The 16429-nt window shown below is 37.2% G+C and overlaps 1 protein-coding gene across 1 annotated transcript; it reads left to right on the top strand.

Moving 5' to 3' along the window:
* Positions 1-611: 611 nt before the first annotated feature.
* Positions 612-2057, top strand: LOC105046537 (AP2/ERF and B3 domain-containing transcription factor RAV1). The gene has a single exon (XM_010925151.4). It carries the CDS (start codon positions 821-823, stop codon positions 1922-1924), a length of 1104 nt encoding a protein of 367 aa, XP_010923453.1. The 5' UTR covers positions 612-820; the 3' UTR covers positions 1925-2057.
* Positions 2058-16429: the final 14372 nt, after the last annotated feature.

Raw genomic sequence — 16429 nt, 5'->3', positions numbered from 1 at the left:
TTCTCATCCCACCACAGTGTCTCTTCCTTTCTCTCTTTCCCACCACACACCACCCCCCTGGCCTCTAAATCTGTGGGATAGGACATTGGTCCATGCCCCTGGAGGTGAGGTGAGGGAGTGGGAGAAGTTGGCACTAGGCAGATCTTTTCCTCAACTTTATCTAGAATGCTACCTTCATTAAAAAAAAAAAAAAAAAGAAGGTTTATGTATTATGCTATTGGCTGGATCGTTATAATTAATCCAATAACCAAATAGTATCCTTGAATATAATACACACATGAGGGAGAAGATTTACATTTTTTTATTCTCTATGTAGTGAAACACATTTATCAGCTACAGTAATAATAATAATCCAAAAAAAGAGAGAGGGGGGGGGTTGGTGATAAAAGCAGCACAGAAGGCCATGCCTTGGTCAGCACCATCAGCAGCAGCAAAGTTCAGGGGGGATGCACTTACAAGTATGGTCCACACTCATGTGAACCCCTTCCTCAACAACTTGCTTCTTTTGGGCCCACCTCCCTTTGCCCAACTCACCTCCCCCACACCCATACCAACATAAAGACACACAAGATAGCGCTGCCCCCTTCCCATGAATCTTCTTCCCATCATCACATCAGTTGACCCACACAAACACCCACGCCATGAGATTTTATGAACTCAAAGCAAATATATTGCTTTATATAACAACCCAAACGATTAGCTACACGACCACTTCACCCTTCCCATATATTCCATTCCCGTTTGCTTCCAAACCCCATTGCCCATATCCTGTATACTTTCCCATTACAGAGCAAACCAAACCAAACCATCCATAAGAGGCATGGATAGCAGGTGCATCGAGGATGTCTGCAGTATTAGGACAGAGAAGCGGCCGCCGCCGGGCCCTGAAAGCCTGCAGCGTGTGGGCAGCGGAGCCAGCGTCGTCCTCGACCCGGAGGTCGGCGTCGAGGCCGAGTCCCGGAAGCTGCCATCGTCCCACTTCAAGGGGGTGGTGCCCCAGCCCAACGGCCGGTGGGGCGCCCAGATCTACGAGAAGCACCAGCGCGTCTGGCTTGGCACCTTCAACGAGGAGTCCGAGGCCGCCCGCGCCTACGACGTCGCCGCCCAGCGCTTCCGCGGCCGCGACGCCGTCACCAACTTCAAGCCCTTCTCCGAGACCGACGACGACGACGCGGCCGAGCTGTCGTTCCTCGCCTCCCACTCCAAGGCCGAGATCGTCGACATGCTGCGCAAGCACACCTACCATGACGAGGTCCGGCAGAGCAAGCGCGCCTTCGGGGCCGGCAAGGGCTCCGACAGGAGGAGTATGCCCGCAGGCGGCTACGGCGGTGGCCTGGGCCTTCGGTTCCTCGCAGGCTCGGGCGGTGGCGGAGCGCAGCGCGAGCATCTCTTCGACAAGGCCCTCACGCCGAGCGACGTCGGCAAGCTGAACCGGCTGGTGATACCGAAACAGCACGCCGAGAAGCACTTCCCGATTCAGATCGCCGGCGCGGCCGGCAAAGGCGTGCTGCTGAACTTCGAGGACTCCTGCGGGAAAGTATGGAGGTTCCGCTACTCGTACTGGAACAGTAGCCAGAGCTACGTGCTCACCAAGGGGTGGAGCCGGTTCGTGAAAGAGAAGAGCCTCAAAGCTGGGGACGTCGTCACCTTCCAGCGATCGACCGGCCAGGATAAGCAGTTGTTCATCGATTGGAAGCCTCGAGCTGCCGGTGGTTGCGCCGAGGCCAGACCGGTTCAGGGGATCAGGCTCTTCGGCGTGAACTTGTTCAAAATTCCGGCGGTCGCGGTTGGTGGAGCCGGCTTGGATGGGAATGGAGGAGTTGATCATGTGGTTGGTTGCAGTAGAAAGGGAATTAGAGGTATGGATCATCAGTTGATGCCATCGCCGCAGCAATTCAAGAAACAAAAGACAGAAGCTTTGTAGTCTTTGCATTTGCCTTGGACTTTTCTTTTTCGTCTTTCATGTAAATATTCAAGTGTATATTATATGAGAGATGGAAAAGTAGTTGAATCTGATTGGAACGAATGAAACATCAGCGGAAGGAAAATTTTGTTCATACGTTAATCTATGTTCTTGTCAGTTTATTTTGTGAATTGGTATCCGGCAATGAGCTGTTTATACTATTCCTTCACCGAACAAAAGAAGAAGAGGAAAGAAGTTCAAATTGTTTAATTTCTGACTGAAAGAAGAAATTATCATGCTGATTAAGGAAGTGCCTTTATTCCTCTTTTGTTCCAAGCACGAGCTGTAGATTTCAATTGTGGTTTAAAGGAGATGCAGAGATAACTACAATGGAAAAAAAAAAAAGCTCACAAGACGAAGGAAATCTCTCGTAATCTTTTATTTATTTATTTTCTTAAACTTTTTCTCTCGCCAGGCAGATAGGCTTATCTCTTCGGGAGATGCCTAACTATACCACATAATGCGGTCAACAAGTTAGCATGAGATAGAGATGGTTTGCTGTAAATTAGTCTCTTTTCCACATGTAATTGTCTTGCCGTTTGATTTCCAAAGCGATGATGTACTCATGTAGCTAGGATTTGACAGATATATACATATATATATATATATATATATATATATATATATATATATATATATATATATATATATATATATATATATATATATATATATATATATATATCTTTTAAAATAAGGGAATCGGAGCAGCTTGGCTGGGTCAATGACCGCTACTTGATAGATACTATGCCAAGCTATTGCGGGCTGGGAGAAGAATGGTCAAAATTAACACTTTTATTATGTCCTGCCGATTCCCCGAAGCTTCCAACGTGCATGAGGGGAAGAGCCAGAGACAGAGAGGGGCTGCATGCTTTTAAGGACCATTGACGATAGGCATTTAGAAATGTCGACATTGTGTGGGCTCTGAGAGCCTGATGTTTTTAAAAGCCAAGGAAAAGGCCGAATCTTTTTAATGTTTAATATAATTTCGCGTTGCCGTATTTTATTGCCAGAAGGAAAGACCACATATCGAAGTCTTTATAACGAGTCAACCATGGCTCTCGTTAATTACGGATCTCAACGCGGAGGAAGAAAATTAGAGACAAAGTTCCTTTCAAACTAAATTTGAATCAAATTGTGTCATCTCCTTGATTACTTCCAGTTTTTTTTTTTTTTTTATTTAGAAACTTGGATTTGTTAACAGTGAACATGATTATAGGTCAGTCTCGTGGTCGATAAATTAACACATCAGCAGCAGGGAAATCTATATTAACTAATTAAAATATTAATTTTTTTGAGAGGAACTAATTAATATATTAGATTAACCGCCATAATTGCAAACAGAGACCCAAGGTTACGTTTCTTGTTGGTACTCGCTTCCCTTCTCAGTGCGTGGTCTCGAGTGAGTTAGTTGAGATCACTTTCGGTGACATGCTTCTCAAATCTCAATGGTAATGGGGTTGAAAGGGATGACCCAAGCTGCGAGTCTTCACTTCAGACAAAGAAGTCCTCGTTGTTTATTAAAATTTTCAACTAATTCGCGTGCCAATCTTCTAATCCGTCATCAAAACATCACATGGAATAACACTATTGTCATCCTCCCACTGCTTCAAACCATGTGCGACGGAGTTTGTCGGAAGACCTGGTCTTCTTCTTCGGGTTCCAGGTCGTCGAGGGTGCCCGACCTGCTGGTGGGGGAAAGAAATCGATGTCCCTCGTGACCACGTCAAGACTTTTAAATAGATCATTTAAAGCCTGTAAGAAGCTCTCCCGGATACGTATCTGAACGAAGATGCCTTAGAAAATTTTAATCTTCAACTCATTCGGAGTGAGAAACCCTTTTCTTATAATCAACAAGTAATGGCCAAGAATGTTACTCCAAGGTTGTGCGCCTTCTAGTCATATGGCAAGTTTGTTTTTATTTCCAATCTGAATGTTACATTACCACCAGCTAAATTACTTTGATAGCCTTAAGATCAATCCCCAATCGTCTAATAAATGAAGCATGGATAATACAACATCATCAATATGATGGTACAATATTTTTTGTTTCTATGATGACATGCACAAAGTATTCTAAGCCCTTACATGCAGCTTGTTTGGTTCAAATTGCTCGAGGGCCAACCGAAAGCACATCTCAAGCTATTGATGGTCCGACTTATGATCGATTCATTTGGAAAGGAGACCTTCATCGGTGTGGTTGAAGAGGGTCCCGTTTTGACAATCCTAATGGAATTTTTGCACCACAAGTCCTTAGATTCAAGGCAGATGTTCACCTCATCATTCTTGATATTATGTTCCCATGCTACAACGCACTATTAGGGGAAAAGTAATATGATGGGGAACAAATATGGCCCATACCTGACCTATTTGGTAAACATATTATAGTCAGATTCTCTTACCAAAAAAAAGAAAGATATATTATAGTCAGATTGGTTTATTTGTTTAACAAATATGCCACGCTTGATTTGGAATGCTGGTCCATTTACTAAATGGGTTGCATTTGCATTGATAGTTTTGCCATAGTATCTTGACACAAACCAAATCCCTTATCAATTACACCCTGCCAATTTAACCTAAAATATGTTTGCTAATAAACATATAACATGTTGGTATATGTTTTGTTCTGCTCTCACATCTTTGTCCTATATTTCACCAAATTTTTAGATGATGGAACAAAACCTAATCGATCTTCATTTGGGTTTATAGGATTTAATTCTGGACTGGTTTGGTTCGACTCTGTTTTCAAGAGTTGGGAAGCAGATCACGATCGATTGAATTGATTCCATGTCGGTGCAAGACACACTGTTTCGCTTTATGCATAATTCCATTGTTTTGACCGAAGAGGACTTGTAAGTTCAGGAGATGTTTCCATTTAATTGACAAACTGATTTTAAATGTAGGTTTGTATAAGGGAAGGTTAGATATTGTCAGAATCCTTTATATAACAGTAAATATTAATTTATCATGAAGCTATTAACCTGGATTCATTTAAAAAAAAAAAAAACTAAGAAACATTCAGCTGCATGCAAAAAATTTGCATCATGAGATGGGGCCCCACTTTTTTTTTTTGGTAAAAAGGAAAACTATATTAACAGCAGAAGAAGATACACAGAGTGTGTAACATATAATACAATAGATGCAAAGCATAACAAACAAGAATAACAAGAACGAAGTATAGTAATTTAGACACAGAGAGAATCCAGCAACTGCCAAAATCAGAAGACAACGGGTCGATGGAGCAAGGTAATTCAAACATATAAAGCATCCTAAATACCCCTGGGTTATTTCTGCAGCTGAAGTGATGTACAATAACTGATATGTTTGTTGACAGTTGATTATATTATAAACTTTGTTCCAAGGGTTGTGCGAAAAGGTGACAGAAACTATAAATCCACAGTCAGAGACTGTACAGAGATGCTATAAATAATGAGTTGGTGAGCCCTGTTGATCTTCATATAGTGCATCACAAATGCGATCTTCATATAGTGCATCACAAATGCAGATAAAAACAAGTCCCACAATCCAGAGGAATATCAAGCCTATAATTCCAAGTATCAAAGTATCGTAGTCCCAGAAAATTATCAATCTCTTTAAAGAGCAACCACTTGGAGAATGAAACACAGACAAGAAAAATATGGTAGATTCCTCATTGATGCAGCTGGCAGTAACCTTAAGGTATATTTCAGTACCTATCTCCTTATATGTGGAAGAGAAGCAGTAGAAACAGTGTGTACAGGTTGTTGTATCCCCAAATCCATAATTGACGTATGATAATATCATCTTACTGGCAGTTATGATTGAAATATACACCTTTTATTGAAGAAAACATAAGATATATGATATCCAAAATAGTGCCGATTGAATGATTCCATACATCACACAATTGGATCCTGCAAAAACGAAGACAAAAAATGTTAGAGTAAAACCTTTCATGATCTTTTTATTTTTTGAACTCTTTTTTATTCTTTTTTTCCTTCTTTCTTTCCTTCTTTTTTTTTTTGTTTTGTTTTTCAACCTCTTCAGTTGACTGATACTTTTTGTTTACAAATGTTTGTTTTTTGTTTCAGTTCCGAAATACTATTTCTCATACATCCTTGAGGTATATACAGAATATGATTTTGACCTCCCTTCCAATTCCAAACTAGTACAAGTATATATAGAGCTTGAAGTAAGATTTGATCATTTGACTCTTCAAAGCAGCTGATGACATATGAATAAAACATATAAGGAGAACCAGCCAGTAAATCAATGATGCAATTAGCTTCACATAGAGATAACCAGCCTTCTATCATCGTAGGATTTTATAGTAGTAAAACCGAGTTGTGAAAGGAGTATCTTGAATGAAGTGTTGAGGTTGTGAGCTGTAAATAAATTCTTCAAAGCTGTTAAAATCCTTCAAACTGAAAATCGTAGTGGCTTCCAAAAAAGGTGATTGAAGATCTGATGATATGTTAATTTGACTCTTGACAGTTGAGCTCAGTGGGACTTGAAAATAGATCCAGCTACTCCCTTTTGCACTCAAGGAGCAAGTAAAATGCAGATAAACAATTTGAGCCCTGAAATGATTCCTCCAAAACAGTGAAATTGAAAAAAAACTAAAGTTGAAACCTGCAAACAAACATAAACAAAGTTAGCAATAAACTTTATTTTTTTTGTTTTTTTCTTTTCCTTTTCCTTTTTTCTTTTTGCTTTTCTTCTGTTTTTTGTTTTTCCTCATTTTTTCTCCACATTTCCTTTTTTGTTGTATTTTCATAGTGAGAGTAACAGCAAATTGAAGATGGTAGGTGTAACACCCCGGCCTAAATTGGGCCCAGAATCAGCCACGGCCCATTAAAAAAAAAAAAAAAAACTTTTTCCCCTTCTCCGATTGAATCCGGGAAGAGAGGAACCTTGGGCAACAAGGACTCCAAGGATTCCCTATAAATCCCCTTCTCCCCTCCCTCCAAAGGATCCCAGAGCCCGGCCTCCTCTCTTCTTCTTCCCTCTTTCTTTCTCATTTTACCGATTTTCTTAGACCCATGCTCACCGAAAATTGGAAACGGAGACACTGCCGGAGCTCGAGGTAAGCCCCTCCCCTTCTTCCTCTTCCTCTTCCCTTTCTCCCCTGGCCAAGGCCTCCCCGCTGGCCGCCGACTTTGTCGAAAATCAGTCGCAAAAGAAATCTCCTGTTTTCTGAATTTTCCCTTGATTTTGCCGCTGTTCTCCTCTTCGCTGCCGGCCGTCCGTTGCTGGCCACCGTCAGCCGCACCCCACCGTCCATCGCCGGATCTCCGATCGTGCCACCGGCGATTCCTTGCTCTCGGTTGTCGGCCGTCGCTGTCGGATCTCCGGCCATGCTGCCACCGTCGTCGGAGCCGAGCCACCCTCTAATCCTTCCCCTGTTCAGCCAAGGGAGGTCGCGGGAAGAAAAGAAAAGAAAAAGGAAGAAGAAGAAGAAGAAAAGAAAAAGGAAAAAAAAAAGAAAAATAAAAATAAAATAAAATAAGAAGAAGAAGAAGAGAGAAAAATTTTTTCTCTCTCCTCTCTCCAGTTTCTCTCTCTAGACTTTTTTCTCTCTTTACGGATTTTATCTCTCTAGTGTCTTTCTCTCTTTGATTTCATCACGGATCCTAGAATAAATTTGAAATAAAAATATGATGATTTGAGTTTGCTCCAAAATTCGTACGGTAGATCTGATCTCAGCCCGATCCTATTCGAAATTTGTAATACTTGATTCTTATTAAGTCATCCTGATAGGACCTCTGATGATCTCGATTATGATTGCCTCATCGGAAGGATACGAAGATTTCTCTCTCCACATTCTCTCTCTACTTTCTCTCTCTAAAATTTTCTCTCTCTTCATGAATTTTCTCTCTCTAGAAGTCTTATGGACCAATAGAGGATCCTGATACATAGATAAGTCCTAATTTTGGTTAATCCTAAGAGAAGTCCTCGATCTGTGTTATTAGGATCGATTATCGATAATTTTTTCTATATATGATTTTTATATTTGATCAGGGTTATGAAGAGATGATTGTCTGCATATGATATCGAGTAAAATATTTTGTTAAAAAAATTCATAAATCAAAGAAGAACATTGATTTTTGGTGCTTGGATCAGTCACCGGTAAAGATAAGAATCCCTGTACATGATCACCATTATAAATATGCTATTTTACTGTTGGTCTTGCATTATTGGTTTTGCATCGTCGGATTTGAGATCGATGAATTTATTATACCTGAGATACTGTTATTTGATTTTGAGCATGAGTATGTTATGTCAATATATATATATATCAGAGATTGATGGCATGATTATACATATCTGAATTGATCATAATGCAAGTCGGAATTGATTTGATGAAATCAACACAAAATGATTAAATGAAAAGAAAGAGATATATGGTATGGACTAGCCTTGTCATATGGGACAGCCCCAACTGGCTTACAGGTGGATCAACCGGCCAGGAGCTCATGCCTGGGACAGCCCGCTAGGAGCTTATGCCTGGGACAGTCTCTCACGGGCTTCCGTACGTGGGACAGCCGGCCAGGAGCTCATCCTGGGACAGTCTTGAAAGGCTTTTTAAGTGGATTCGATCCGGATGATGACTGAGGTATAGATTTGGATAGTCCAGAGCCAGAAAGAAAATGTTAAGAATCATGTGATTATGAAAGGAGAAATGAAAGATAAGACATGAAATAATTATTGAATAAAAGGGTTTCACCTGTTAACATATGATGATGCATCTATTTTAACAAGACAAAAAATTTATGGATGTTTGCATTATTCTGGATATTGAATATGAGATTTTATATTTTATTGCTTATTCTTATTTTCAGATTATATTACTATATCAGTGTGATATGGAAATTCTTACTGGGCTGTAAATCTCACACCCTTTCATCTTTCTTTTCTTCTCAGAGATACAAGACGTTCATGATTGGATATGGCTTAGATTTATGGGTGAGCAAATGGGTAGATAGAGTGTCATAGTACCTAATCAGAGGATTGAAGAAATTTAATTTGTAATTATGCAAGGTTTTACAAATTATTATTGAGATTAATTGTTATAGATGTTAAGATTGTAATGATTTATTTTGGCCTTGCATATTCTTTAGGGCTTGCTCTAAGGAGTGTGCGGTCATTACGTATTCGATCCGGATGTTGGGTTCAGGACGTGACAGAATGGTATCAGAGCATAGATTATGATCATTAGGGATTATAATATAAGTGATTAGAATATTATAGAGTGATATTAGAACTTAGGTTATGATCATTGGAGATTACGATATAAATGATTAGGATGAAATAGAATAATATCAGAGCTTAGGTTTAAGATCACTAGAGATTATAAAGAGATATTAAAACTTTATGTAAGATCAGTAGGATGTGACAGAGTAGCATCTGAGCTTAGAAGTTAGGTTACGTTTATTTGGAGACAATGATACAAGTGATTAGGATATGACAGAACAGTACTAGAGCCCAAGTTTAAGGTCACTAGGGATTGTCATATAAATGATATCAAAATTTGAGATTATAATCAATAGAGTATGATAGATAATATCAGAGTTTAAGGTTATAATCATTAAGGATGTAATAGAATGATATTATAGTTCAGGTTATGATCATTAGAAAATATAATTTAATTGGTATTTAAGCTTAAGAATTATAATTATTTGAAATTATGACTTTAGTGATATTTAAACCTAGGTTATGATCATAAGGAACATGATTGACATAAAAGAAAGGAATCAATATTGGGATTTTGAATCAATAAATACTATAATGAAACTTTATGTATAAGTGGTATATGATGTCTATAATAAAATTGACGAGTTATATCTTAGATTTCAATAAGTAAGGTTGACCTAGTATGAAAAGAGTTGACCTTAGAATGAAGTGCAAGGTGTTGATAAATTATGTTGAGTATACTAGATGATTTTAAAATGTTAAACTTATATGATTGAAGATCATGATATTTTTTTCTAATTTTGATGATAATTATCTGAGCATTATAAATTTTGGACATATCAAAAGAAAGTTAATTAGGGTATGGTCTAAGAAGAAATTACATCATATGAGAGAGAAATTTTTTTTGAGCATTGAATCTATAAGAGGTCATATATGAAACTCAATTTAGATGAATATATATATATATATATATATATATATATATATATATATATATATATATATATATATATATATATACTTAAATTTTATTATGAGAATACGAGATACACATCTTGGTAAAGTCTTTGGTGACTCAAAATATCATATTCTGAATATAATTTCTTGATCTTTCAAATTACATTGAATTTCAAATCAAAAGCTTACTTTTCTAAGTGGATCAAAAGTATTTTGATATTATTATTAAATTAAAGAAAAAAATTTATTTTGTCAGAGTATGATATACAGGTTATGATGAAATCTTTAATAATTCGTATTATTATCTTTGGATTAGATTTTTTTTAATTTTCTTGTGATTGTTAAAGATGGTGAAATGTATTAATTATTCAAGTCAAAGTTTGGATTATTTTTTTTAAATTGAACTAAGACATCTTGTTAGTGTTAAATTTTGAATGACTTATACAAGGGACAAGATTTTGTATGGATTTATCGATTAATATTAAGGGTTGTGATGAAGAGAGCTCTATAAGAAATAATCAAGTTGATTCTACTTAAGGATGTTGACTTGAGTTCTTCTAGTTTGTCAAGTTAGAATTAATTCTTTTAAAAAGGAAGATTGATTTAAGAATTATCTAAATGATTGTAAGGTAAATCTAAGGTTAACTCTAATTGATTCTAGATATGTTGGATTCTTGAAGAGTGATGAAACTTATGCAATAATTTCAAACATAAAAAGTGGATCAAGATTTAATTTTTATATGCTATATCCGAAGGTAGTAAAGATAAAGAAACTTAAAAAAAAAAAATTTTATCCTAAGTCTTATGTGAAATTTGAAGGTTAGATCTATCTTGGATTGATCTAACATATAAGGATATTTTTTTTATCTTTGATAGACTTATATAATTTGATAAATTAAGATCAAAGTACGCAATAAAAGCATGGTGGATTAAACTGATTAGAAATATTAATAATTTTTTTAAAAAAATATTATAATGGAATACATTAGTTGCAAATAAAGAAAGATTTTATTGATAATGAAAGGATGTTATAGATTTTGATCTAATCTGATCATAGCCGGATAATTTTTGTCAGTAGGTTGCTTCATTATAGATAATACCAAGAAATTCTAGATATCTCAAGTTTATTAACAGCTTGATAGTTCTGATATTAGTTCAAACTTAGAATGTCCTGACATAGATCTCATATTTTTTTAAATTTAATATTGTTACTTGGACTGATATAGAAGATTGAGGTTTTCTTAAGATGAGAGTCTAAATATAGAATTTGTTGGAAGGTCAAGAGAAGAAAAAAATCGATGATTGTGAAGAGTGCTCGATGTTTGACCTTTATTTATTTTTCTATCATAGGCAGTTTGAGATAATTATGAATTTTGAGTGGAATGTATTAGACAAATAATGGTGGTATATTAATATAAGTCTAAAATATTACAGTTCTTCAAAAAGTTGAGAAATCAATAAGAAAGAATGAGTTTGAGATTTCAAATAATTTTGTTATAACAAGATCATGAGAAATAAATAATATATAAGACATTATTGTAAGCTTGAGAATGACATGAAGAATGCATACTTTGAAATATATCTTAAACAAAATAACTTAATTTCGAGGACGAAATTATTTGAAGGGGGGAGAATGTAACACCCTGGCCCAAATTGGGCCTAGAATCAGCCACGGCCCATTAAAAAAAAAAAAAACTTCTTCCCCTTCTCCGATTGAATTCGGGAAGAGCGGAACCTTGGGCAACAAGGACTCCAAGGATTTCCTATAAATCCCCTTCTCCCCTCCCTCCAAAGGATCCCAGAGCCCGACCTCCTCTCTTCTTCCTTCCTCTTTCTTTCTCGTTTTACCGATTTTCTTAGACCCGTGCTCATCGAAAATTGGAAACGGAGACACTGCCGGAGCTCGAGGTAAGCCCCTCCCTTTTTTCCTCTTCCTCTTCCCTTTCTCCCCTGGCCAAGGCCTCCCCGCCGGCCACCGACTTTGTCGAAAATCAGTCGCAAAAGAAATCTCCTATTTTCTGAATTTTTCTTTGATTTTGCCGCCGTTCTCCTCTTCGCTGCCGGCCGTCCGCTGCTGGCCACCGTCGGCCGCACCCTACCGCCCATCGTCGGATCTCCGATCATGCCACCGGCGATTCCTTGCTCTCGATTGTCGGCCGTCGCTGTCGGATCTCTGGCCATGCTGCCATCATTGTCAGAGTCGAGCCACCCTCTAATCCTTCCCCTGTTTCAGCCAAGGGAGGCCGCGGGAAGAAAAGAAAAGAAGAAGGAAGAAGAAGAAGAAAAGAAAAGAAAAAGGAAAAAGAAAAAGAAAAGAAAAAGGAAAAAGAAAAAAAAAGTGAAAGTGAAAAATAAAAATAAAATAAAATAAGAAGAAGAAGAAGAGAGAAAAATTTTCTCTCTCTCCTCTCTCTACCTTCTCTCTCCAGTTTCTCTCTATAGATTCTCTCTCTAGACTTTTTCTCTCTCTTTATGGATTTTATCTCTCTAGTGTCTTTTTCTCTTTGATTTCATCACGGATCCTAGAATAAATTTGAAATAAAAATATGATAATTTGAGTTTGCTCCAAAATTTGTGCGGTAGATCTGATCTCAGTTCGATCCTATTCGAAATTTGTAACACTTGATTCTTATTAAGTCATCCTGATAGGACCTCTGATGATCTCGATCATGATTGCCTCATCGGAAGGATACGAAGGTTTCTCTCTTCACTTTTTCTCCACTTTCTCTCTCTAAAATTTTTTCTCTCTTCATGAATTTTCTCTCTCTAGAAGTCTTATAGACCAATAGAGGATCCTGATACATAGATAAGTCTTAATTTTGGTTAATCCTAAGAGAGGTCCTCGATCTGTGTTATTAGGATCGATTATCGGTAATTTTTTCTATATATGATTTTTATATTTGATCAGGGTTATGAAGAGATGATTGTCTGCATATGATATTGAGTGGAATATTTTATTAAAGAAATTCATAAATCAAAGAAGAACATTGATTTTTGGTGCTTGGATCAGTCACCGATAAAGGTAAGAATCCCTGTACATGATCACCATTATAAATATGCTATTTTACTGTTGGTCTTGCATTATTGGTTTTGCATCGTCGGATTTGAGATCGATGAATTTATTATACCTGAGATACTGTTATTTGATTTTGAGCATGAGTATGTTATGTCAATATATATATATATCAGAGATTGATGGCATGATTATACATATCTGAATTGATCATAATGCAAGTCGGAATTGATTTGATGAAATCAACACAAAATGATTAAATAAAAAGAAAGAGATATATGGTATGGACTAGCCTTGTCATATGGGACAGCTCCCACTAGCTTACAGGTGGATCAGCCGGCCAGGAGCTCATGCCTGGGACAGCCTGCCAGGAGCTTATGCCTGGGACAGTCTCTCACGGGCTTCCGTACGTGGGACAGCCGGTCAGGAGCTCATCCTGGGACAGTCTTGAAAGGCTTTTTAAGTAGATTCGATCCGGATGATGACTGAGGTATAGACTTGGATAGTCCAGAGCCAGAAAGAAAATGTTAAGAATCATGTGATTATGAAAGGAGAAATGAAAGATAAGACATGAAATAATTGTTGAATAAAAGGGTTTCACCTGTTAATATATGATGATGCATCTATTTTAACAAGACAGAAAATTTATGGATGTTTGCATTATTCTGGACATTGAATATGAGATTTTATATTTTATTGCTTATTCTTATTTTCAGATTATATTACTATATCAGTGTGATATGAAAATTCTTACTGGACTGTAAAGCTCACACCCTTTCATCTTTCTTTTCTTCTCAGAGATACAGGACGTTCATGATTGGCTATGGCTTAGATTTATGGGTGAACAGATGGATAGATAGAGTGTCATAGTACCTGATCAGAGGATTAAAAAAAATTAATTTGTAATTATGTAAGGTTTTACAAATTATTATTGAGATTAATTGTTATGGATGTTAAGATTGTAATGATTTATTTTGGCCTTGCATATTTTTTAGGGCTTGCTCTAAGGAGTGTGCGGCCATCACGTATCCGACCCGGGTGTTGGGTTTGGGGCGTGACAGTAGCCATCCCAAAAAGCCCAGTTATAAGTGAACCACAGTATACTTGCATATTAACGTTTGGGAACCAGAGTCATAATAGCAGTAAAGATCAGTTGAATGCAGGTAAAATTCCAAGGAAGTATCCGAGTATATAGAAGCAACCATCACATTGAAGCACCAGAACCAGATAACAGCAGTGAAGATATGATAAACACTTAATTTAAGTCATTTAAAGTAAAAAACTATATTTAATTTATTTTATTTATTAAGAATTTGATACTTCTTTTTATGTTTTACAGGAAAGATGATCGCCGATACAAAGAGTCCGATTCATAGATCAAAAAGACTCAAGTTTGAAAAAATTTGGATTTAAAATAAAATTAAAATAAAAAAAGGATGCATATGGTATTATAGAAAATGAAGATACTATACAAGGAATCCAAAAGGATATAAATGTCATTGTGAAGGAATAAAAGTTTCTTTTTGGAATATGAAAAAGTTGTTTCACGTGGAATACTCCTGGGCGAGCGCGGGCACGGGTGCGGCATTGCGTGGGTGTGGGCGCGCGGCGAGCGGGCGCGCGGCAGATGGGTTCGCAGAGAGTTTTTGATGGCGGTCGAACAGATGCTTATTAAAAAAAAATTAATATTTAGAAATATTTTGAGATGAAAGATTTGTATTTTCTTTAGTCCCACATCAGAAAATCATGTAAAACTCCTCCCTCCTAACACGTATAAAAAGATTTTTGTACTCCCATTGGAGGAGAAGCCCAGAAATTCTTCTAGAGCCTTGCATAGAGGAATAGAAAGGGACTACTTCATGAGCAGCTAGACTAGCAGTCTCGGGAGTGGAGAAAAAATTTTGTAACGACACAGAGATGGTTTATTGTTCTAAACTTTTTGTATTTCTTTATATGCAATAAAGATTATGCTTTTTATTTAAATCATCATGAATTCTTTATTTGCTCTCTTTCATATGCTTTTATTTATACTTTATTGTTAGATTAATATTAGGAACAACTTTTACTTTCCAGAGATGCGCCGTGATCTACGGATACGGGGCGTGCCGAGGAAAGAAGAGTTATTTACCTAGTACTTTCTGGAGACGCACCGTGATCTACGGGTACAGGGCATGCCGAGGAAAGACAGATATTTTTTCTAAGATTAATCACATCTATTTAATTAAAAAAAAAAGAGATACAACTCTACTAGTACAAAATTAATTCAAAACTTCCGAGCTCTTTATTTTCTAATTACATCAATTTTAAGATAATTTATTTTCTAAATCAAAAACAACGCTTTTTTCTTTTATTTTGCATTCTCAACTTAGCCCAAGGTCCCTGACGATACGATCTCGACTCATCCTACCTACGTAGTGAGTAGAGTTATTTTTGGTGCTATCAACGACTACGCATCAAATTTTGGCGCCATTGCCGGAGACCTTGGCACGGTTGGAAAAAAAAAGTCACTGACATTTCATAACACTTAACTAAAATAGCGTAACCCTAAATATAAAAATTTCTAACTTGATTGGACACCTTGTTTCTTTGCATCTCATCTCCATAATTAACTTTAAGGACGCAACCCATTAACTAAGATAAGGTGGAGATTTGATCACCCTTCCTTGGCCCACAAATCACTACCTTGCATTTGCATAACCTAGACCTTAATCTAAAATCAACTAAACATCAGCCCTAGAAATTTTGAGCTCAATAGGATAAGAAAGCTCTAGAGTTGAACCGAGTGCGGATTGGTTAATTGCTCGGTGTCTAAGGCAAGTGGTTAAAGAAAGTGGTTTTCAATTGGTTCCGTTGACTGACCTGGCCAACTCAGTTGGTGTTTCAGGAAAGCAACGAGCAGGGAACCTCCCACATCTTACACTTACCTGGCCGAGTCAGTTAGTCAGTCTTGAGCTTGGAGTGCTCAAAGGCGGTCTTAGAAGTTAGGAGCTGTCTAGATCTAAGTTAACCTCAGGATAGAGAGTCTATGCTTGTTTAAGTTGATTGCAATTAACATCTAAACATTAACTAATTTCTCCCTTTTCATAGATTTAAGATTCTTAGGTTCTTCTCTTTAGATTTTCTTCATTCTTTTCTCACTTTATTATAAAAATATATATTATAAAAAAAAAATTTTCTGTGTTTGCTCTACAGTATAATTGTAAGGTGTATGTTTGGCCGTAGATTGTTATGACCAGAAATCCAACCTTTTGATCCAGAAATAGAAAGAACCTTTAGAGCCAACAGACGTAAAAATATGGATCGAAATCAGGAGAATGATCCAC

Source organism: Elaeis guineensis, chromosome 2 (genome assembly GCF_000442705.2).
Source record: "Elaeis guineensis isolate ETL-2024a chromosome 2, EG11, whole genome shotgun sequence".
NCBI lineage: Eukaryota > Viridiplantae > Streptophyta > Magnoliopsida > Arecales > Arecaceae > Elaeis > Elaeis guineensis.
This window is presented reverse-complemented; position numbering and strand designations above follow the sequence as displayed.

What these genes read in the sequence shown, in the direction of transcription:
- LOC105046537 (XM_010925151.4), top strand. Translation starts at nt 821, where the DNA reads ATGGATAGCAGGTGCATCGAGGATGTCTGCAGTATTAGGACAGAGAAG.